At 39.5% G+C, this 24,965-nt stretch overlaps 1 protein-coding gene across 3 annotated transcripts in view; it reads left to right on the top strand.

Moving 5' to 3' along the window:
- tfeb (transcription factor EB) overlaps window positions 1-24,965 on the top strand; it is an 81,971-nt gene that overhangs the window by 34,544 nt on the left and 22,462 nt on the right. For all 3 annotated transcript variants that reach the window (XM_057845558.1, XM_057845560.1, XM_057845559.1), the window contains exons 2-6: window positions 16,944-17,048; window positions 18,258-18,425; window positions 18,646-18,744; window positions 21,094-21,282; window positions 23,196-23,285. In XM_057845558.1, coding sequence (XP_057701541.1) covers window positions 17,019-17,048; window positions 18,258-18,425; window positions 18,646-18,744; window positions 21,094-21,282; window positions 23,196-23,285 — 576 coding nt within the window. In that variant the 5' untranslated portion in view covers window positions 16,944-17,018. The remainder of the gene's footprint in view (window positions 1-16,943; window positions 17,049-18,257; window positions 18,426-18,645; window positions 18,745-21,093; window positions 21,283-23,195; window positions 23,286-24,965) is intronic.

Raw genomic sequence — 24,965 nt, forward strand, 5'->3', positions numbered from 1 at the left:
ATTTTTTTCTTTAGCAAATGCTGTTAACCAGCTGTTGAGTGTTATTGTACGACTGATTGGAACTGTACTGCATTGTTTCGCCACAGGGTGTGCTGTCGTGTATTTTATGTTCGGTGTGAAGAAGAAGAAAGTTAAATGAGGCATTAGCGTCCTGTTCTCAACTTCTCCCTCATTGCACTTTGGCTGTCATGGAGAGCACGTTCGCTCATGTGTTCGAAATAAACGATAGCCGACGTGCAAAGCAGCAAGTGAGCTGTAAAAATAGCGAGCTTAGTGGCGTGAAAAACGCGGGAGAGCTAAGTGAAGCTAACGAAAAGCTAAGCGGAGCTAAGCGATGTTAAACGGACCTAAGTGACGCTAAACGGCACTAAATGAAGCTAAGCGACTGATACTCAGTCCGTCATCGTGGAACAGTCCATTGTAGTGTGTGTGTGTGGGGGAGAGATAATATAGATGCTGTATTCCAATGGCTTTCTTTTTTGTTTTCTTATTTGTTTGTTTGGTTTGCTGACACAATTATACATGATGAATAGTTGAGGGTGCTGCTGGCTCCGGTGGCCCAGCTGGTTGGGGGCCCCCTACTGGTTGCGGGCCTAAGGCGATCGCCTACTTCGCCTGAATAGTAGATCCGCCTATGTTCATAGGTAGCGTGTAATAATGTATTTCTTATTGTGATTTGTTCTTCTCTTCTGTCTGCTTTCTTGCTTTCTGTCCCTCATAGCATAACCCATTCTTGTTCACTGCTTTCTCCTAATAAATAAAACTTAATGAACAACCACAATGGGAGTATATCAAACTCATAGGGGATACATTAAAATTATGGATAGGATGGGGAGGAGGAGGATCTTATAGTTGATTCTTTGTTTGACCGTGAGATAATGAAATTGACGGTGGATGGGGCTGATGTGGTTGGGTTTCTTTGGATGAGTTTTGGAGGAGCTATAGTTTCTGGAGGGATTTATTGAGGAGGCTGAACGGCAGTGAGTTGCACTAGTTGATCCGGGAAGTGACTAGACTGCAAACAAAAGTGGCGGCAGTGAGAGAAGGGCAAAGACGGGAAATGCTATGAAGGTGGGTGCAAGCAGATCTCGTGACGTCGTCAATGTGTGAGCAGAAGGACAGCGTGCTGTCTGGGATGACACCCACACTCAACCTGGGTCGCGGTTAGGTTGTTTTCATGTGTAGTCTGTAGTGGAAGTTGCTTCACCTCTGACTGGAACTGGAGTAGTGATAATTGAACAAGGAAAAAAAGAAAAGGGAAGTGATGCTCTGTTTGGTTGATGATGTTTTTTTTGTTTTGTTTCATAAAGCCTGTGTGCGACCTAATATTTCCACATTCGCTTTTGTTGGTGGAATAAATAGACATTTATTTATCACTGTGAGTAAGGCACTAAAAGTTGAAAAATACAAATGGGAAAACCAAGGTCGTCCAAACACCTGAAGAAATAATAAAAATGAAAAAAAAAGTTTAAAAAGATGATTTCCTTGGCCAAATTATTTTCTTACGCTTGGCTAAATTTGGCATTCAAGCTCAATTCAGGTAGTCCCCGTGTTACGACGTCTCCCTACTCAAGTGATTTTGACTTTATTACGCCTGAGTTTCGTCCAACATTTTATCTCCAATCGTTATTTTTTTTTTCTTTTCATAATGTTAACATTTGTGTTTTGTGATGCATGCTTTTATTTTGGCGCGGGAAGCATAGAGCAGGTAGTACTTCCGCACTCAAGTAAGAGCGCATGTACATGCATGTATGTTTTTTATTTGTTTACAGTGGGGTGAATAAGTATTTAGTCAACCACTAATTGTGCAAGTTCTCCCACCTGAAAATGTTAAAAAGGCCTGTAATTGTCAACATGGTTAAACCTCAACCATGAGAGACAGAATGTGGAAAAAAAACCCAGAAAATCATATTGTTTGATTTTTAAAGAATTTATTTGCAAATCGTGGTGGAAAATAAGTATTTGGCCAATACAAAAAGTTCATCTCAATACTTTGTTATGTACCCTTTGTTGGCAATAACGGAGGCCAAATGTTGTCTGTAACTCACAAATGTCTGGGTGGTTTTAGTTAAAGCAGACACTGTATTTTCATATGTGTGATTTTGACAAAGATCTGATCACATTTGATGGTGATTTTATGCAGAAATGTGAGAAATTCCAAAAGGTTCAGATACTTTTTCCTACCACTGTATCATACATGTTTTTAGATCGTTATCTTGAAATTTAGGGGGTACTAAGGGGTAAAGTGTTAATTCGGACTTGCCCCGAAATTTATATATGTGTAATTTTAATAGTTATGTTAGTTTAATGTGTAATAATGTATTTTTTGTACGGCTGTCAAACGATTAAAATTTTTAATCGAGTTAATTAGAGCTTAAAAATTAATTAATCGTAATTAATCATAATTAATCGCAATTCAAACCATCTCTGAAATATGCCATATTTTTCTGTAAATTATTGTTGGAATGGAAAGATAAGACATTTATACATTCAACATACCGTACATAAGTACTGTATTTGTTTATTATAACAATAAATCAACAAGATGGCATTAACATTATTAACATTCTGTTAAAGCGATCCATGGATAGAAAGACTTGTAGTTCTTAATAGATAAATGTTAGTACAAGTAATAGAAATTTTATATTAAAACCCCTCTTAATGTTTTCATTTTAGTAAAATTTGTAAAATTTACAATCAAAAAATAAACTAGTAGCTCGCCATTGTTGATGTCAATAATTACACCATGCTCACTCATTGTGCTGAAGCCCATCAAATCATTTGGACCAAAGCGCCAGCAGAGGGCGCCAAACACCAAAAATCAAGTAACAAGCGGACATTACACTATACTGTCATTTTTATCTGTTTGAGCGGGGCATGTGCGTTAATTGCGTCAAATATTTTAACGTGATTAATTTAAAAAATTAATTACCGCCCGTTAACGCGATAATTTTGAGAGCCCTAATTAAAACTGTTCAGACCTTCAGATTAGGCCTGAACGATATTGGGAAAAAAAACTATTGTTGCAATTTTTGGGGGGTTTGCGATATATTGCGATATTATATTGCGATATTAAAAAAAAATTGTATATATTTTTTAAAATAAATTTTCACTTGAGGACTTGAATAGCTGTTTGGAAAGACTTTGGATGACTCAAAATCGCGATGTAGCGCACCCCCCCCATTTTATTTATTGAATTTTTTTTGTGTGTGTTTTGTGCTCAATGTATTTATTCAGATTTACAATGGGAAAGAGATACATACTATAAGACATGTTTTTTCTCACTTTTTCCCTCAAAGTGATTTAAAAAATGTATATAAAATGTTTTTTAAGCACTTTATATGTCAAAATTATGACCAGTTTTAAACATAACTGTCCAACCATTTTTGAACAAGAATAAAGTACTGTAGTAGATAAATGCTTGGCTTTATTAAATGCTTCTGTCTATCTACCTTAGCTGTGACTGTTGGAGTGACATGTAGAAATTTCAAACTCCTCATGATTACTTCTGGCATTTATATGTCTCCAACGTTTCCACACACACGTTCATTCCAGCGCGGCTTCCTTGCAGAAACGGTTTAACAAGTTGAACTATGATTGACAGATGCCCGTGTGAAGTCTGCTTCTTTGGCCAGATCAAAGCCATCGTTAACTTTAATAAGCAAGTGCCGCAGTGACTGAGAGGAACAAAGGGCTGGGAGAGGAAGGGTGTGAGGCTGTGCGCAGAGTAGAAAGCAAGGTGTATATGGATTAAAAAAAAAACAAAAACAAAAAAACTATCGCAGATGCTTGCGATGCGACTATTGCGCACATCGCGATGTCGATGTTTTGTTTAAACGATATATCGTTCAGGTTTACTTCAGATTCCTATTCTCTGTGTCTAAGCATCTGAACAGGACAGATTAAAAAAAAAAAAAAAAACAAGAAATAAAAAGACTAAGACAATAATTAAAATGGCTGCCAAGGCAAGGCACATTTATTTATATAGCACAATTCAACACAAGGCAATTCAAAGTGCTTTACATCACATGAAGATCATAGAAATCACATTAAAATCAATAGAACGTAAAAACAAAGACGAAATAGGAAATAAAATTATACATAAAAATTGCATTTAATCATGAATAGAAAAAATATATATATAAATAAATAAATAAAGAATAAAAAATAATGCACAAGTGGACTAGAAAGCAAATAGATTGAAATATATAGACAGTTATGGATATGCAGTGCTAAACAAAAGGGTTTTAGCCCTGATTTAAAGGAGCTAACAGTTTGATCATACTTTAGACCAGGGGTGTCCAAACTTTTTGCAAAGGGGGCCAGATTTGGTGTGGTAAAAATGTGGGGGCCGACCTTGGCTGACGTCCTTTACGTAGAACAATATATTTAAGCAAATTTTAGCAACCCATTCTGTGTGTCCCATTTGCTTTATTTATTTATTTTTTTCTAATTCATAATTTCAACAATCTCGCACCTAGCCTTTTTTGGGGTTCTCTTTCGACTCTCGGGCTCTTGCAAAATACTGCTGCTGTGAAATTGAACTAGCTTCAAGTTGCTTCAATTTCTCGCTGCGTAGCTTCCCTGTAATCTGGTCGTACATGTCAGCGTGTCTCGTTTGGTAACATCGCCTCACATTTTGAACTTTTTTAAAAAAGCGACTGTCTGTTTGCAAATGAGGCAGACACAGTTGTTGTGTATTTTAGTGAAGAAATAGTCCAATTTCCACCTTTCCTTGAAGCGTCGGCCGTCGCAGTCAACTTTTTTTGTTGATTGTCGCTATTTTAAAAAAATTGGAGGTAAAGGATCACACGGGGTAATGTTGCTTAGAGTGCTGCTGCCTTTTAGTGGGTCAATGAGGAGCAGCATTTAGTGTGTAAGCTACTTCATATGCTGGTAGCTGTACTGCTGACCAATTTATTAAGTGTGTGCGGGCCAGACGTTTTTGATTTTATGACAGAGTGTTAGGTCTAAACTTAATACTTGAACTAAGAAAACAACAAAGACCTAGGAAAGGACGGAGGAAAGATCAGACTTGAGACTTGGATAAAATTAACACTGGTGGCCACCAGGGAGAAGCTTGACAGTGCAGCACGTTTGCTCACAACAAGCCCCTCTCAGCCTCCTTCCTGGGGGCCGCGTCTTTTATTGACAAGTGGGAGAGCATTCATTGCACATGCGTGAGTTTCGTTTAGCTGTTATGGTATCATTTACTGAGAACAGAAACCAGAATGAAACATTATGGTGACGTTTACTGAAAAAAGAAACCTTACTCTTTTCATTGTGTAAGCACTAAAGCACAAGCGAATAGACTGTTACATGAGAAAACATAATCATAACACCTAGTTTTAAACACACATAATTAGTTTAATTATTGTAAATACTGTTAGTGTGCAAAAGCATTAAAGCACATCTTACACAGAGGCTGGGGGCCTGATTAAATTTGACCACGGGCCGCATTTGGCCTCCGGGCCGGACTTTGGACATGTCTGCTTTAGACCTTCAGGTAACTTGTTCCAGTGGCGAGGAGCATAATAACGAAATGCTGCCTCACCCTGCTTGGTTCTTGTTCTTGGAACATATAGGAGACCGGTTCCAGACGACCTTAGGGGTCTAGACGTTTCATAGGAATCTAACAAAATCAACACCGAGTTGTGGAAGTGGAACCTGACAGAATATTAGGCTTGCGTGTACAGTCTGAACGTGAGCTGCGTGTCAGTCTTCATCCAGAATGTCTGGTGTGTTCTTGTCACCGAGGGCTATTGCCGTTCGTGTTCGCGAGGTCATATTTTCCGTACCGGCCGAGTCACCAAATCTTAGCAAACGTAAGTACGTAACGTAACTTTACTTTCACGCTCAGAGGCTCACCTCAAACCAAACAAAAATACAGACGTACACAACATAGAGAGAAGAAAACAAAAGCAGTGTTGCAACATGTTCCTGGAAAGGAGAACAGAGAAATCCAACATGTTATTTTAGTCCTTGCACATCTTATGTTTGTGCACTGAGGCGGAATGACAGGCTGCTAACATTTTTAAAACTGCTTAGCAATAGTGTGTATGTTTTTGTTCATGAGTTTGAATGTCATCGTGTTTATGCTCCATTTCATTTTTAGCCCTGTCGCTTTGGCTGCTAAAAGCCTATCCTCGGCGTTGCACCCGTCTAAAAATAGGCCCGCGTATTAACACCATATGTGTGAGCACAGGTGCAATGGCTCCACACTGCCTCCAAGTGTTGAAGAAGTCAAGCAATCAGTGGGTATGTTTACATATGGAGGACTAAATGAGACAGAATGAAAGTTATAAATACAGTGGTATGAAAAAGTATCTGAACTTTTTGGAATTTTTGACATTTATGCATGAAATCTCCATCAAATGTGATTTCTGTCAAAATCACACAGATGAAAAAAAACGTGTCTGCTTTAACTAAAACCACTCAAACATTTATAGGTTTTCATATTTTATTGAGGATAGTATGCAAACAATGACAGAAAAGGGAAAAATAAGTATATAAAGTGATCCTCTAACTTAAATACATGTAGGCTCTAATAAACCACAATTGTTCTCTTGTATCAAAATATGTTGTTAGAAACACATAAAATGTTAAATCAATGGCAATATTTTATAATATTTAGTCCATATTTTGACCGTTAGTTGGCGCCATGGTTTGCGGGCTCGCAGTGATGACATCATTGGGATTTTTCCAAATGTGTAGCGTGTTCAACAATTGCTTATTGCTGCCTAAACTCGCCAAGTAAAATGCCACGATGTGCTGCTTTTGGATGCAATTTCCAGTCAAATGGAAACAAGGGGAGTGAAGTGAGTGGTCAAGGTGGAATTATTATTTTGAGTGAATAAATGTGCATAAGTGGAAGCTTCTCCCCTTTTTGGTACTTTTATACACGTATCCTAGCTACCACGCATTACAATGTACAAGACATGGATTCCACAAGGTGAGCTCTTTGGCCTGTACTGTATGTAAAGCACACCACAGCTTTGGATGCTAACAATCTACATAATTATATTGGGATAAGTTTGAAAACGAAATATGCTTACCTTGAATATCTGCTAATAAAACTGGAGTTCCCAACAACATACACTCTCGCTCCCAACCGGAGTTCCCAACAGGACTCTCTCGCATCACCAGTTTTGCCCAACTTTTGTCTTATCAGGTATTTGCTGCACGCATTTTTCCCTGAAGCTCGTCTTGTGAACGACCGACAGTGCTGTCCTGCTCTTCACTTTTCAGATCTGGATCAAATAGGAAGGGTAGAACTGACGACATGTTGGGAAAGCTAACGAGTGACACGCTGGAATGTCGGCACGCACTGTGACGTAACAAGAATGGCGACCTATCACTTAAAATAATTTTACAAACTTTATTAAAACAAAAACATTAAAAGGGGTTTTAATATCAAATTATTATAACTCATACTCACATTTATCTTTTAAGAATGACTTGTCTTAAAAATACAGGATCCCTTTAATATTTTGTGGCAGCAATAACTTCAGACACTTTCTGTAGCTGCAGACCAGTCTGGCACATTGATCAGGACTAATCTTGGCCCATTCTTCTCTACAAAATTGCTGTAATTCAGTCAGATTCTAGGATATCTAGGATGAATCAGTGTCTTTAGGTCATACCACAGCATTTCAATGGGGTTCAAGTCTGGACTTTGACTTGACCGCTCCAGAACGTGTATTTTGTTCTGAAACCATTCTGAAGTTGGTTTACTTCTGTGCTTTGGATCATTTATCTTCTTGCAGCATCCATCCTCTTTTTAGCTTCAACTGTCTGACAGACGGCCTCAGGTTTTCCTGCAAAACATCCCCATAAACTTTTGAATTCATTCTTCCATTCATGACTGCAAGTTCTCCAGGCCCTGAGGCAGGAAAACAGCCCCAAATCATGATGCTCCCTCCAACATGCGGTTGATGTTGGTGAGCTATTCCATTTTCCCTCCATAATGATGTTGTGTGTTCCTCCCAAACAATTCAACTTTGGTTTCATCAGTCAACAAAATATTTTGACAAAATGTCTGTGGAGTGTCCAAGTGCCTTTTTGCGAACATTAAATGAGCAACAATGTTTTTTTTAGAAAGCAGCGACTTCCTCCGTGGAGTCCTCTTATAAACACCGTCTTCACATAGTTGAGATATGGGACTGTGCCAGTGATTTCTGTAAGTCTTTAGCAGACACTCTAGGGTTCTTTTTTTTTTTACCTCTCTGAGTATTCTGCGCTGAACTCTTGGCGTCATCTTTGGTGGACGGCCACTCTTTGGGAGAGAAGCAACAGTCCATTTGTAGACAACTTCTCTGACTGTCGATGGATGAACATCCAGACACATCTTGTGTATTTCGGGCAACTTCTTGTTGATTTGAGGGCATTTGGGATCATTTCCTGTACATGTTGGGTCACTTCTTGTTGATGTTGAGGCATTTCAAGTTCACTTCCTGTTCAAAAATGGGTCACTTCCTGTTAATTTTGAGGCATTTTGGACTTCCATTATATATCAGGTCACTTGGTGTGGATTTTGGGGCGTTTTGGGTTCACTTTCTGTCCATATTGGGTCACTTCTTGTTCATTTGGGGGGATTTTGCTGCCACTTCCTGTTGATTTGGGGGATATTTTCAGGATTAATTTCCGTTGATGAATGGAATGGAAGTTAGTGGAAGATTGGAAGAAGCTCTTGAAATGAATGGTGAATGGAGCCAATGGAAATCAATGGGACATTTGGGTCATTAGACATGAGTTTTTGGCAAATTTGGCTGCAGGGTTTGTGCCCCGTAGCGCCCTGAATTTTTGATGTAATTTTTTATTTCTGGTTACATCAAAATATAGATAAATTGTATAAAGGAAACCTCTTATCTTCGATGTGACTTTGTCATTTGGGCTGCTTTTTAGTGATCTGGGCTGGTTTTACTCTGCCTGGCAACCCTGAAAGCACTCCTCACATGGTATCACCTTTTCATTTAATGGTAACGGTCCGCACACATCTGTTACTTGCATGTCGGTGACTAATCTGTAGCGTTGACCTCCGAGCCCGGCTTCCTCTACTCCTCGTCTTCCCACTGGCACTCACTTGTTTGAAGTGCTGGGGCTTGTGACATCACAGCGTCAGAGACACAATGATCCCGCTGTCTCCGCTCTGCGTCACAGATGCCTGCTTCCCCCATACGATGCTTGGCAATGGGAAGATCAGCGTGGGATGTTCTACTGCCCGGTAGCCGTGTGTCAACAGTTGAAATCAGGAAGTGATAGCCCGGGCGTGTGCATGTGTTTTAGGCCTCATCCAAAGCAGGGGTGTCAAACTCAATTTGGTTCCCATTCATGGAAATTAGTCTGCGTTCATCCAGCATGGAGTAAGCCTGTCGTCAGGGCCATTTGGGGGCCCTAACCAAAATAATGACAAGGGGCCCATATTTTCGGCCCACCATTTCGTCACAGTGTACTGTGAAACCTATATATGCAATCCAACCAATACATCCATATTTTGTATATTAATCAGATTTTGTTGCACTGTATACTTCAAACTTCTCACCCCAAATGATTGTCAGTACTTACAGTAGATAGCGCCAAACTTTTTTCTAAAAGAGGAAAGAAAGAGGTTAAGGAATATTTATTTTTTTAAGCTTGTAATCAATTATCAAAACTCACAAAATTCAAATAAAGCAAACTGTAGTAAACAAAATAGAATATAAATTAAACAATTGCCAGATTGGGGCCCCCCTACTGGTCAGGGGCCCTAAGCAGCTGCATAGTCTGCGTATAGGCTGGGCCGGCCCTGCCTGTCGCAATATACAATAAGTCAATTTATCGCGTGGTAAATAAAAATGAGGTCTGTAATTTTTCCTGCTGCCATTTATCGCAGCGTGCATGTGACGTGCGTGTTGATTGTATATTAGTGCTGCAACGGTTAGTCGAATAACTCAAGTATTTCGATTAGAAAAAAATATTAGAATTAAATTTTTTTTGCTTCGAATATTCATACTCTGGTCTGCCTCATTTCACATGGCTGAATCCAACTACTCCCTGTTATGACCAACGAAAGCTAAGTTTTTGTTTGAGCTCATTTTTTAATTCATTTGTAAATTAGTTTATTTATATATTTAGCCGTTTTTTTTGTGGGAATATGTGTCTGAACCATTTAAGAGCATTGTTATAAAAAAAACGTTTTGATTGAATTTATTTCGAAAACATGCACCCCATTATGGACATACGTTAGCATTTTATAGCATTTAAGCTAGCGGGCTTTTTTTATTTAAATCGATTAACTCGATTATTCGGTTAGAAAAAAATATTCAAATTAAATTTTGTTGCTTCGAATATTCGTTTCATTAAAGTGGCTTTGTGATGGTTTATTTTGAAAGTGTTGGCATTTCGTTTTATTGATTAAGGTGGTTACCCTGCCCTCCGGTCTGCCTCATTTCACATGGCTGAATCCAACTGCTCCCTGTTAAGACCAACGTAAGCCAAGTTTTTGTTTGAGCGCATGTTTTTTAACTCATTTGCTCCCAGAAACGTATAAATATGTTCTATTTTTAAATGCTCCCCTGCCCCAAAAACGTATTTATACTTCTTTTGCGTTTGTTTAAATAAGAAGCATATGAAGCCCCCGAACAATTTTTAATGTTTCCGTTTTACCCTGAAAACTCCCGTTTACAGACGTCGCGCAACCGCTTTTGTTTCAACCCAGCCATAAAATGAAGGTAATTAATCATATTTATTATTCAAAATGTCTGTCGTTTTTAGCTTAGAATCATTCATTGATGTCTCATATTTCGTTTAAAAAAAAAAAAGACGACTTTAAAAAATTATTCATTCACATATTTTAAACTTTTAAACAAATTCTGTCACAATGAAAAAAATGGCGTCTGTAAGAAAGTCACAGATATCTACCTTATAACTATCGCTTAAATGTATTTTTTTTGTTACTGTCGCAATTTCTCTGATATGTTAGATAATAATATTCGATAATAATAATAATAATAATCGATCCATTAAAAAAAAACGTTTAAAAGGGTAAATATATGAAAAAGAAAATCTCGATCACTCCTTGATGTCTGCAATTTCTGCATCGCGACCCTTGTTATATTACCATGTTTCAGTTCACCCATAAAATCCCCAAAAAATCCAGCTTTGGCCATTCACAGTTGTGTCTTGGCACTCAGTGATACATGCTACATGGAGTTTTTGGATCAAAACAAGCACAAGCTAAGTACGCGATAATATCTCGTTAAAGTCATGGCGTCAATTCTGGTCTCGCATGCTCTCACCTCCAGATAGGGTTTTGCTGTTTAAAAAAATTTTTTTTTTTTTAAATGCCCTCCAGTTCAAAATTTTTCTTCCCCCAAGAAAATTGAGATTTTAAGCTTTCCAATAATGTATCACACATGCATATTGGACAATTTTAAAAGTTGGCCATATTGGGGGTCTCAGAGCGGAACTTCAAGTAACCTGACTGTTTTCCGCCATGTATATATATATATATATATCTATATATATATCAGAGGTTGCGCTAGACTTTTTCGTTGTCTGTCATTTTGACAGACAGGGTCATAAAAATCCGGTCATAATCTATTTTTACCCGTCACTTAAATTTTTAAAATGATGATAATGACATTGTGGTGACCCTTTGTTTGGCATTTGGCCGAGCGCGTTACCGGCTACGACACAGTCACGTGACAGAGACACTTAACTCATTTGCTCCCGGAAACGTATAAATACGTTCTATTTTTAAATGCTTCACCGTCCCAAAAACGTATTTATATGTCTTTTGTGTTTTTTTTAATAAGAAGCATATATACCATCCACTGTATCTGAGAAACAAAGAACAACACCCCAAGCCCATTTTAAAGCAATAAGACTGGCCACTGGAGGGCAGTAGCGCACTTTGCAAGACCAGGCAACCCGATCCAACAGCAGTGAACGGCCGGGCAGCAAGGTCTGAGCGCTGGCGGCACGATGCCAGGCGGCGCTCCGACCGAACAAAACAACGAGAGGGCGCCTGGGACGCCAGGCGCTGGACGACCGTGCAAAACGAGTGAAACCCCCCGTGGAGCGGCTCGCCAAGCAGACCCCGCAGAAATGCAAAAATAATCCATCTTTGTGAGACAGACAACGATGAGGGAAAAGTTTACACAGCTGACGTGGCGACATCGGCGTCATCTCGGCGACAAACCGTCATCTCTCAGTAGTAGTGTGTGAATAAATTGTTACTTTGCTATCTACGCTCTATTTGTCTGGTTGTTCATGGTATTTTGTAAAAGGAAAACATTATTCAGATGTTTGGAATGTAACTAATGCAAAAAATAGCTTCGTTAAAGTCAAAGTTATGTTTGAAATGTATGCGTTTACAAAAAGCTCATTTTCTCCGTTTTTTCATCAGAAATTGGAAAATTGCTCCAACTAAGCTATTTTCTAATGCTTATTTCTAAAGAATGGAAAAAGATACAAACTTATTTTTTTTCTGCTGAAAGAAGAGAGTCTAATCTTTCTTTTGGTTGGTTCCAAGTTTATATAGCAATAGAACAGAATTTTCTGTGGGCCTTGCAAAATTAGTCAAAATCCAGAAAAAACGGCCGGGAGTGAAGGGCCTTGCTCTGGTGAAAATGGCTAGGAGTGAATGAGTTAATGCATTTGTACCGTAAATTAGTTTATTGATATATTTAGCCGTTTTTTTGTGGGAATATGTGTCTGAACCATTTGTTAAGAGCGTTGTTAAATAAAAAAAAAAAACGTTTAGATTGATTAATTGTTTGATTTGTTGAATTTATTTCGAAAACATGCATCCCATTATGGACATACGTTATTATAGCATTTCAGCTAGCTGACTTTTGCTATGTAAGTTAGCCAACTGTTCTTTTGTTGTACATAGGTCCTCTTTTTTTTTTATTTTTTTTATTTTTTTTAATTTTTTAATTTTTTTTTTATAAATACCATTTGAGGCTTAGCTCTGGTATTTTATTTGTCATGTTCCTTATCCAATTGCTCGATTATTCGATCTAACTAGTTCATCGATCAATAGACTACTAAATTAATCAATGGCTGCAGCCCTATTGCAAATGAGACTCCAGTCCTGTCACAGTTTCAAAGTTAAGACATACAAAATAAGGAAACATCTAAATTAAACATTGTAAAATGTTAGCGTTGCTACATTGAGGCTAATGGGGAAAAAAAATCAATGTACAAGCAGGTTCAAGCATGACTGGGTGTACTCAGGTAGAGACATTGTCAGTGCCAGGATTAGCGATCAGGTAGCATAGAATAAGATATCAACATATCCACACTTGCTTGTGATTCAAATAATTCCAACACTTTACTTTATCTGCATGTAGTAAACATCTGTAATACATCATTTTCTTGTGGGACAGGACCATTAAGGGCTTTGAGTACGGTTCAGTTTTCCAATTGAGTTTTTTTTCCATTGAATGTGAGTGTTTCAATTTGTCGTTCCGCATGTGTGCATGTCTTTCATGTGGGCGATCCAACAGGCACAAAGCGGGCAGTGTGTGTCCCCTCTTGTGCTGAAATGTACACTTTGGACAACAGGCAGCTTCAGCCTTTCTCAATAGGAGCAGCCCTTCTTATTGTACCTCACGCACAATGACCTTTTCTCTCTCTTTGTCTCCGTTTTCTCCTGTTCGTGACCACCAACATCCCGATGTTTGAGTCTGGTTCTGATTGGTTGTTTAGAAGCTCATATAGTAACTGCTTCTTTGGCTCTCAAAACAACATACTGTACATGCTCTCGTATAGGTAGCCTTTTTTTTAACCGAAATTTTGGCTGAAAAATTTGGGAGCGACCTATAGAAATTTGTGTACGTCGCCCTCTAGTGGTTGGCCGCCATTACTAGGGTGTTTACACACCTATAGCAGACAGGGGTGTGTCATCTTAGGCACCCCACGATTCGATTCGATTACGAGTCAGGGGGCTACGATTCGATTTTTGAACGATGATCACGATATTGCCGATGAGCACAGTTATCGCGATTATCACGATTATCGGTGCATCGTACATTACTGATTAATAAAGTAGCCAAACAAATTTATGTCCATTATTTATTTAAAAATACCCTTATGATTCAACAGGAACGATGGAAACATGGCCAGACAACAAAAAGCTGCCCTTAAGCTGCTTTTTTATCTATTTATTTTTTACAAGAAAGTGCAAAAACATTAACCGTTTTAAAGGGAGTACTTATTTCTCTCAACAATACAATAAAATTTACACTGGTGGAATGAATTCCACATTTTCTGGACACAAAGTGTCTTTAGATATAAGACTTCTTTTAACCAATATACTTTGTTTTCACAGTGTTACCTCCCTTGTGTAACTCTTGGAGTGACAGGTGGAAATCACAACTGCTGTTGATCACTTTTAACTTGTAGCGTTTATTGCCAAGCACATAAAAAAGTCCGGCAGCCTCCAACATCGCCACACACACACACTCATTACAGCGATCGCACTTTCTTCTCTCCCTGACCGCCCATGCGCACACACGCCTGTCAGCTACCAGGCAGCACTTGCAAAACCAGATTTCTGTACTATTTCGCATGTTTGTAGTGTTACCGCTGTACCTAATCATGGTTTTACACGTTCTCTATATGAAATGCACGTTAGCGAATTAGCTCATTAGCTTAGCGCTCGGCGCTAACTATTAAAATCTCAAAAATAACAACAATAACGGCTAAACAGTACAAGAGGGTTCGTGTACTCACCTCTTATAGACACACACATGTCTTATCAACACACTCAGTACATTTTTCAATTGAAATGCCTTAAAACTACTGCTGGACATCTGAAAGACAAGGTGCAATGAACTCTTCTCTCCTCTTGGTCTAAAAAATAACTTGCGCACAGAAGACAGGCAGTCATAGAAGAGCGACCAGGCGGTCGCGCTTCTGTGACTCCCTGTCTCATACACAAATTTGTTTTCCAGTCTTTTAAAAAGTAGTAAATCTCTCTCCCAGTAACCGGGAGCATCCATCATAATGTTGTGCCTGCGTCCGTTAACGGTGTCCAGGCGCCAGACATGTCTTGAATTTCGTTCCGCTAAGAGCGGCTGTCATAAAGTTATGAGGGAAAATCATCGTTTTGAACCTTTATGAATCGTAATCGAATTGTCACGCGTCGAATCGCGATGCATTTAATAATCGATTTTTTTGGAACTCCTCTAATAGCAGCCCAGTCTTGACAAACCTGACAGGTTCCTATGGCAGCATGGAATGATATCATGGATAGTAAAAATTAGAGATGTCCCGATCGATCGGTTCAGATCACGTCATTTTCAAAGTATCGGAATCGGCAAAAAAAATCGGACATGCCTTTTTTAAATATATATGTATTTTTTAATTAAATCCTTTTCTAATTGTATTTAACGTTACAGACATAATATGTTACACTCATCCAGAGTTTTTAGTTTAGGCTTAAGGTAGGGTTATCAAATTTATCCCGTTAATGGCGGTAATTAATTTTTTAAAAAATTTGTCACCTTAAAATATTTAACGCAATTAACGCATGCACTGCACGACCCACTCATGCATTGTTGCGTTCAATCTGTGATGGCGCCGCTTTACCTATATATAGAGCTAAAAGGCAGCATAAAATGAGTAGAGTGAATTTTTGGAGCCTTTTTTTAATTGGCTAAAGCCTTACAATCCCTCTCCCTACGATTAGAAATATCGTGGGAAGCAATGTGGGGAAGAAAGGTAGTAATTGATCTATTTCTTAAAGCAGAGAAGATATATCAATTGGTACCACGATGCACAGTCATGGTTGCACTTCCCATCATGCATTTGGGCAGAACAGTTAAATGGCTACAGTATCATTTACTGAAAGCTCAACAAATACACTAGATGGCAATATTTAGTCACAATATACAAAGTCACATTTAAGAGAAAAGAAAGACACCTTTAAGAATTACAAGTCTTTCTATCTGTGGATCCCTCTCACAGAAAGAATGTTAATAATGTAAATGCCATCTTGAGGATTTATTGTCATAATAAACAAATACAGTACTTATGTACTGTATGTTGAATGTATGTATTCGTCCGAGTTTTATTCATTTTTTTTCTTCATGCATTGCCAAAATGTATATGATCGGGAAAAATTATCGGGAATGATTGGAATTGAATCGGGAGCAAAAAAAAAAAAAAAAAGCAATCGGATCGGGAAATATCGGGATCGGCAGATACTCAAACTAAAACGATCGGGATCGGATCGGGAGCAAAAAAACATGATCGGAACAACCCTAGTCAAAACCCATCTGAGCTCTTCAGACTTGTCCATATAGGATATGAAACCACTTTTAATCCATCTCGTAAACATCAGATTTCACTGTTTTGTGACTGTTCAGACTACAAAAGAGCCATCCAGTTTCAATCTGGATGGGTTAAAAATCCGATTTGGCTGCCAGTCTGAAAAAGGCCTTAGTCATGAACACGTGTCATGACAGAAGGGGAACTGGGACTCCCCGCTGAATGTTAGTAAGCGCAGATTACAAGACTGTGCATGCGTGAGAGAAAACGGAAAGAGGTCAGGGTGTTCCCCATTTTCCCTTTCCTCACATGACTAGAGTCAGCATTGTTGCAATATGTTTTAAAAATTCCATTACCCGTGATAATCATCATGGTCACTGTCAACATTGTGGGATTTCATTTTATTGTTATTGGGTCAAACATGACAAGGGCCTTTTGACAATAAAGCCAAACTGTCAATTATTGCTTTAGACTGATAGAGAACTTGTTGGATATCTTTTTTCTGAAGAGGGTGAGAAAACGTTGCCACCGCGCATGCACGAAGCGACATCTAACGCCGTCAATGTTTTGTTTGGGGATGCAACATGCACCATGCAGCTGTTGTTGTCCGGCCTACAGGCCTACTGTGGAAACTATTCAGGTCGGATTGCTTTTAATTTCTTTCAATCTGAATTTTACAACAGCTTTCTCTACCTCTCGGACTGGACTGCTGTGCATTGACTTCGTCTCGCCCTCCCCTGCCCCCTCGACCCCCAGCGATGGCCTCACGCATTGGTCTGCGTATGCAGGTAAAGAGAGCCAAGAGTGTTGTGATCTCTTGTTATTGTCTACTTGTTATTGATGGTAGCTTTGCCTATGTCACTCCGCAGCGTTATTATTATTATTGCGCCTCCACAATTTTGGAGCGTTCCAAAAATCATTTGACGCTGGCTCAATTTTGACCTCACTCCTAACGTTTACGGTTATGGCAAAAACGCCGCTTTGACCTACTGAAATTGGCTCATTTACTTTCAATTGGAAAATTTTTGGTGTTTAAAAATGTATTTAGTCCTGCTTACAATTTTCATCCAAATCTGGTAATTCAAAAATAAAATTTAAAAAAAAAATCAGGAAGTTAAGGTGCATGAAAGCTTTACACAGTTTTTTGCCAGAAATGTGCGGTTCTACTAAAATTGGTGCCCCCCCACCCCAAAAAAATTCCCTTTTTTTTTCATTGGCACAAAAATTTTCCATTCACTTCTATTGATTTTGAACTTAGTTTTTAAGTGACACCAAACTTCCTCCAAATCAGCAAGAAGTGACCCTAAAATGTCCTCAAAATAATCAGGATGTCACCTCACATCAACAGGAAGTGACCCTGAAATGCCCCAAATCACAGGAAATCAACAGGATGTTACCCTAAAATCCCCCTAAATCAGCATAAAGTGACAGGATAGCAACAGAAGTGACCCCACAATGCCTTAAAATCAACAGGAAGTGACCTCATATAAACAAAAAGTGACCCTGAAATACCCCATAATCCACAGGGGATCTGATATCTACAGGAGTTAACAATGAAATGCCTCAAATCACAGGATTATCCACAAGAGGTGACAACAAAATGCCCCAAATCACAGGATATGAACCGGGAGTGACCCCCAAACACCCCCAAATCAACAGTAGGTGATCCAATATCTACAGGAAGTGACATCGAAATGCCCCAAATCACAGGATATCAACAGGAGGGACCATTGAATTACCCCAAATCACAGGATATCAACAGGGCGTGACAATGAAATGCTCCAAATGACAGGATATAAACCGGAGGTGATCCCAAAATGCCCCCATATCAAAGGATATCAACAGGAAGTGACATCGAAATGCCCCAAATCGCAGGATAACAAGAGGAAGTGACCCAATAATAATGATATATAATTATACCAACCATCACAGTTTTTGTAGTTACACCGTAATCATGTGTTTCAGGTTTAGTGCTCAGTAACTGTTTATCTTCTTAGCTGATGCGGGACCAGCTGCAACAGGAGGAGCAGCGCGAGCGGCAGCGGCAGCAAAATGCTGCACTGCAATACATGCAGCACCGCATGGGCGGACCGCCTGCCCCGACTGCGGCCATTAGCGCCCCCCAGAACTACCAAAATATGCAGGTGCCCGTGGAGGTTCTTAAGGTTAGTAGGACTGAACAATATCAGCTTTGCATATTTAGATTCTTTGAGCAACTTTCACATGAAGGTCATTTAGACTAAAATATCAGTATTGCTTGAACAAAGAGAAACATTGTGCAATTGAATTGAAAGTGTAAACCTCACCTTTTTCGTTCTCCTTAGCTTTGCATTTCTAATTGATCCAATGAAAATAGTTGGAAAAAGGATCAGTTGTGTTTTGCAGGTACAGACCCACCTTGAGAATCCTACAGACTACCACATACGTCAGTCTCGGAGGCAGCAGGTGAAAGAGTACCTCTCCACCACCTTTGCAACAAAACAGGTAGCGGTCCACTATCATATTACAGAGTGTGATTCATTCGTTTAGAGCTTTTTGCAAAGAAAAGAAGCAAGTCAACTTTCAAAAGTCAGCATGTTGCCTTCAGCACAAAAAAAATAATCTCACTTGTGTGAGATATTTGTTGGTCAACTTGCAAAGCCACCTTCTTCCAATGCTATATTGATCTTGACACGGTTATCTTTGAGTGCATGTCAATTATGAAATTTTGACTGGCGTTATAGAAGATCATCAACCGGAGAACAAACACTTCAACTCTGTCGCTCTTGCTTGCTCGCTCACTCTCTCACTTGCTCCCGCATGCTCTCTCTCATTTGTTCTCTCACTCGCTCTCGCACGCTCCTCACTTTTGCTTATTCTCACACGCTCCTCGCACTCTCTTGTTTGTTCTCTCGCTCACTCTCCCGCTCTTTTTGTCTCTCGCACGCACCTCACACTCCTGCTTACTCTTGCTCGTTCTCACTTGCTTTTCACTCTCACTTGCTCTCGTACAGTCACATACTTTCTCTCTCTCGCCCATTTGTTCTCTCTTGCTCCTCACTCTCGCTCTTTCTCGCACACTTGTCACTCTCGCTCTCTCTCGCACACTTCTCGCTGGCTTTCTCATAGACTTCACTCTCTCGCTCACTCTTGCACTCTCCTCACTCTCTCGCACGCTTCTCAGTCTCTTGCACTCTATCACTCACTCGTTCTCACAGAGTCCTCACTCTCGCACACTCCTCACTCTTGCCTACTCTTACACGCTCCTCACTCTCACACACTCCTCACTCTCTCACACTCTCTTGTTTATTCTCTCACTCACTCTCTTACACTCTATCACTCGCTCTCTCATTCATTCCTCACTCTTGCTTACTCTCGCACACTCCTCGCACTCTTGTTTGTTCTTTTGCTCACTCTCCCGCTCTTTTTTCCCTGTCGCCCGCTCTCGCACGCACCTCACTCTTGCTTGCGCTTGCTCGTTCTCGCACGTTTTTCACTCTCTCGCATGCTCTCTCACTCCTCACTCTTGCATGCTTTCACTTGCTCGTCACTCTCGCACTCTCTCGCACACTTCTCTCTGACTTTCGCACATGCTTCACTTCACTCTATCACTCACTCTCGCACTCTCCTCACTCTCTCGTCATACTCACTCTTGTACTCTATTGCTCGCTCTCGCAGGCTCCTCACTCTCCCTTGCTCAATGTCACACTCCCCTCACTCTCACACACTCCTCACTCTCTCACACTCTATCGCTCGCTGTCTCGTTCATTCCTCACTCTTGCTTACTCTCGCACAATCCTCGCACTCATGTTTGTTCTTTCGCTCACTCTCCCGCTCTTTTCTCCCTCTCGCTCGCTCTCGCACGCACCTCACCCTTGCTTGCGCTTGCTCGTTCTCGCACGTTTTTCACTCTCTCGCGTGCTCTCTCTTACTCCTCACTCTTGCACGCTTTCACTTGCTCGTCACTCTCGCTCTCTCGCACACTTCTCTCTGGCTTTCACACATGCTTCACTTCACTCTATCACTCACTCTCGCCCTCTCTTCACTCTCTCGTCATACTCACTCTTGTACTCTATTGCTCGCTCTCGCAGATTCCTCACTCTCCCTTGTTTAATGTCACACTCCCCTCACTCTCACACACTCCTCACTCTCTCACACTCTATCACTCGCTCTCTCGTTCTTTCTGTAACTCGCGCTCTCGCACACTCCTCACTCTCGCTCTCTCTTGCACGCTTCTCTCTATCGCTCTATCTCCCACAGTCCTCACTCTCGCTCTCTCTCGCACACTTCTTTCTGGCTCTTTCTCGCAGGCTTCACTTCACCCCCCCCTTATTCTCACACTCTCCTGACTCTCTCGCACACTTCTCACTCACTCTTGTGCTGTATCGCTGGCTCTTTTGCTGTCTTTGCGCGCTCGCTCACTCAATCGCTAAATCGAAATGAAAAGAATAATCCCTCTTTTTTGTTTTGCATGAGTGTAGCCTTTGCAATGAGTCAATTCAGTTTAATCATATTGTGATGTTGCAAATTGAAATAATGTTCCATTGCTAGTCACGAACCTCAATGACCTCAAACATTACATACAGATCAGAATAGTATTTGATGGATGCTGATACGCCAATGTGCGTCTGGGAGGCATTGCCTTATCATATTGTTGGTCACATTGAACACAAGTAGCTCAGGAAAAAAAACTTCATTAGGAGTTGTTAATACTGTTACTGTTGTTAATACTTGGGTTTTTTATTTCTTTCTTAAATTTAGGACATAACTAATTGGTTTGTTTCGTTCCTTGTCAATAAATACATTATTTTGCAGGCAGCTGCTCATCCACTCTTCTTGTTCTTTTTTCCTGAGGCGGTTCACGCCGTAGCAGGGCCAGTGCCAGCGTCTCCCCCTGCTGCCGTCGGGCCCACCGGGGGTTCTGCGTCTCTACCCCCGCCCCTGCACTCTCCGCACAAGCGTGCCGAGCAACTCATGAGTGGAAACAGTGCACCCAACAGCCCAATGGCCATGCTGAACATCGGCTCCGGCCATGAGCAAGAGGTAGGTTGATTGAGAGCCTCGGGCAGTGGTTCGAACGAACCCCAGGGCTTGGGTGAGTAATTCTAAGAGGTTTGGCCAATGCTTTGGGCATTTCTTTATGAGTAAATATAAAAACATTACATTTTGACCTGTATAAAAACATGCTGCCAAAATGACAAGAAATTTGAACGGGAATAAGCTTTGAGTAGATATTAGCTTGTTAGCTTAGCTGTGCTGTTTTTGGCAGCCCTTTTAATTTTCATCTTAAGTCTTTTGGACGAAAATACTTAGTCATATTTTAGTCATTTCAAAATACAGTATTTTCGTGTAGTTTTAGTCGACAAATTGTTTTGCTCTTAAAAAAAAAACCCCAAAATTCAAAAATTTCGATGCAAAGCATGAAGAGAAATACTGGCCTAAGATAAACCTGTAAACATTCCTTCTCAGTTATTTAGCACAGTTTTGTTCCCAAGTAACATTTTGAACAAATATTACTAAACTATGACCTTATTGCATGCGTATAAAATTACAAGGATTGAATATTATCCCCATTATGGTAAAATTTTATGGCGTGTCGTAATGATTTAATTGGCCTTTTGTAAGCTGAAGTCACATCGTAAAATCCATTTTGTGTCGTGCGCACAGTAGATGAATAAATGTGTTGACTAACGCACGCTGGCGTTCATTGAAGTTTAAATGCTTCATTATGGCCTTGTAGCGGTAATTACGACTTAACAAGTGACAGACAAACAGTTTACTATGCCAAGGCCCTTTGAACCTAGCAGACTTTGACCAAAATCTCTCTAAGCGTCGTTCTCAGCTTCTGTTTTGTCAGTCGTACTCAGAAGAAATAGTGCGCCCGACATGGAGAAGTCGACTATGAAACATGCGCCTGCAGGTGAGTTCACCTGAAGGTCTGGATATGTTAATTGGTGTCTTCAGCAGAAGAGAATTTAGCGTGACCTCCAAACAAAACTTTTTCTAGACTGTTTTGGACTAATAATAGGAATAGCCGCTTTTACCGTCTTGTGTATGATTTATGTTATTATAGTTGAATGTTTTCGGAGTGAATGGTAGTGTGACTGATGGGAATTTGGTCTTTAACCTGATACCTTTTTGGCTAGGTTATCACTGTTGTTTTGTCGTAATTGCTCTTCTACTTGCAGTGTGGTTTTTGGCAGCATTTTTAACTTAGTCTTAGTCTTTTGAATGAAAATACTTTAAAATACTAGACATGTTTTAGTCATTCTAAAATGCGTTTGTTGTGTGTTTGTCTAGTTTTAGTCGACGAATATACGCAAAATGTTTTTGCCTGTAAAATTCAAAGGTTTTATTTCAAAACAGTGGTTCTTAACCTTGCTAAAGGTACCGAAGTTTGACATGTGGATTCACCGAACCCCTTCGGAATTAGATGGTACAGAATTTCTTTTTTCCAAATTCAAAGTTTTTGGTCAAAAATCATAACCACACAAGTTTTTCTGCCTTTTAAAATGAGTGAGAAATTTGGACATACATTACCGTCAATGGCATGGACGAGCATGGCTGTCAGTGGCATTGACTTACTTGGGTGCCAGTTGAATGTCAGTGGGCTGTCATGGTAAAAAATTGACAAGAACCTGTTTTCCTGCCATTGAAAATGAATGGGAAATTTGGACATATATGGCTGTCAAACGCATTAGAAATGAATGGGACATTTTTGGCAAATTTCGGGGGAACCGTAAAATACATTTCGGGAAAAAAAATTGTTGAAAAAAAAACGGAAATTTTGAGGGGTCATTCGAAAAAATTTCCTGCGTCACGTGAAAATTCTGGTCATTTTGATGTTCTAACAGTGACGGCGACTGTGCGGTGCACCGAAGAAACACCATTCGAAAAAAAAAGGAATTTTACTATCTGAGCCTTTGCCCTAATTACAAACTTTCCTGTGTTTTCAGATGGATGAAGTTATTGATGACATCATCAGCATGCAGTCCAGTTACGATGACGTTCAGGCCTACATAGACCCCATCCAGATGCCAAACACAGTAAGTTGGACCAAAAAGGAATCTATTTATATACTTAATATATGAATGGAACTTTGTCTGTGTGTGTTCGTTCACTATGGACTCGAAAATGCCAGTGCGGATTTTGACCAAATTTTATACAGTTGTACTTTATGTGTATGGGAGTGTTCTTAGATGGAATTGATCCCCTCCATTTCTGCCCTATGCTCATGGTCACTTCCTGTGGATATCAGGCGCTTCCTGTTGATTTCAAGGCATTTCAGGGTCACTTCTTGTTGATTTTTGGGTCTGCTAATGGAGATGCATTTTTTCCATTGAAATGAATGGGAAATTTAGGCAATTATAAAAAAGCTTTGGTCAAATTTTGGTGGAACCGTACAACTTTTGTGCCCCTTAGCTACCGACTTTTTTTTTTTTTAATGTGTAAATGGTGTGATTTGGACAAAGACTGGGGCAAGTAGTGTTTTGAAAAAAAAAAAAGAAAAAAAAAAAAATATATATATATATATATATATATATATTTATACACGGTGGAAAACAGTCAGGTTACTTGAAGTTCCGCTCTGAGACCCCCAATTTGGCCAACTTTTAAAATTGTCCGATATGCATGTGTGATGCATTATTGGAAAGCTTAAAATCTCCGGAGGACATTTAAAAAAAAATAATAATAATTTTTAAACAGCAAAACCCTATCTGGAGGTGAGACCACGCGAGACCAGAATTGACGCCATGACTTTAACGAGATATTATCGCCTACTTAGCTTGTGCTTGTTTTTATCCAAAAACTCCATGTAGCATGTATCACTGAGTGCCAAGACACAACTGTGAATGGCCAAAGCTGGATTTTTTTGGGGGATTTTATGGGTGAACTGAAACATGGTAATATAACAAGGGTCGTGATGCAGAAATTGCAGACATCAAGGAGTGATCGAGATTTTCTTTTTCATATATTTACCCTTTTAAACGTTTTTTTTTTTTTTTGGGATCGATTATTATTATTATTATTATTATTATCTAACATATCAGAGAAATTGCGACAGTAACAAAAAAAATACATTTAAGCGATAGTTATAAGGTAGATATCTGTGACTTTCTTACAGACGCCATTTTTTTCATTGTGACATAATTTGTTTAAAAGTTTAAAATATGTATTGAATAATTTTTTTAAAGTCGTCTTTTTTTTTTAAAACGAAATATGAGACATCAATGAATGATTCTAAGCTAAAAACGACAGACATTTTGAATAATAAATATAATTAATTACCTTCATTTTATGGCTGGGTTGAAACAAAAGCGGTTGCGCGACGTCTGTAAACGGGAGTTTTCAGGGTAAAACGGACACATTAAAAATAGTTCGGGGGCTTCATGCGCCATGAATCTGCTATGGCAGCATATAGACTATCAAACACAACAGTTGTTTTGGCTTAAAATACAGCAGTTTATTTTAAAGAGGAGTGCATTGATATTGATATTGCCTGTTAATATTGCATCTCTTCCTGTTGGTTATGAGTCATTTCGGGCCATTTCCTGTTGATATTGGGTCACTTCCTATTGATTTAGTGTCATTTTAGGGTCACTTTCTGTTATGGAGTCACTCCTATTGATCTGGGGTCATTTTGGAGTCAGTTCAGGTTAACTATAGGTCATTCCCTGTTCATATTGGGTCATTTCCTGTTGATTTGGTGTCATTTTGGTGTCACT

Source organism: Corythoichthys intestinalis, chromosome 9, assembly GCF_030265065.1.
Source record: "Corythoichthys intestinalis isolate RoL2023-P3 chromosome 9, ASM3026506v1, whole genome shotgun sequence".
NCBI classification, from domain to species: Eukaryota; Metazoa; Chordata; class Actinopteri; order Syngnathiformes; family Syngnathidae; genus Corythoichthys; species Corythoichthys intestinalis.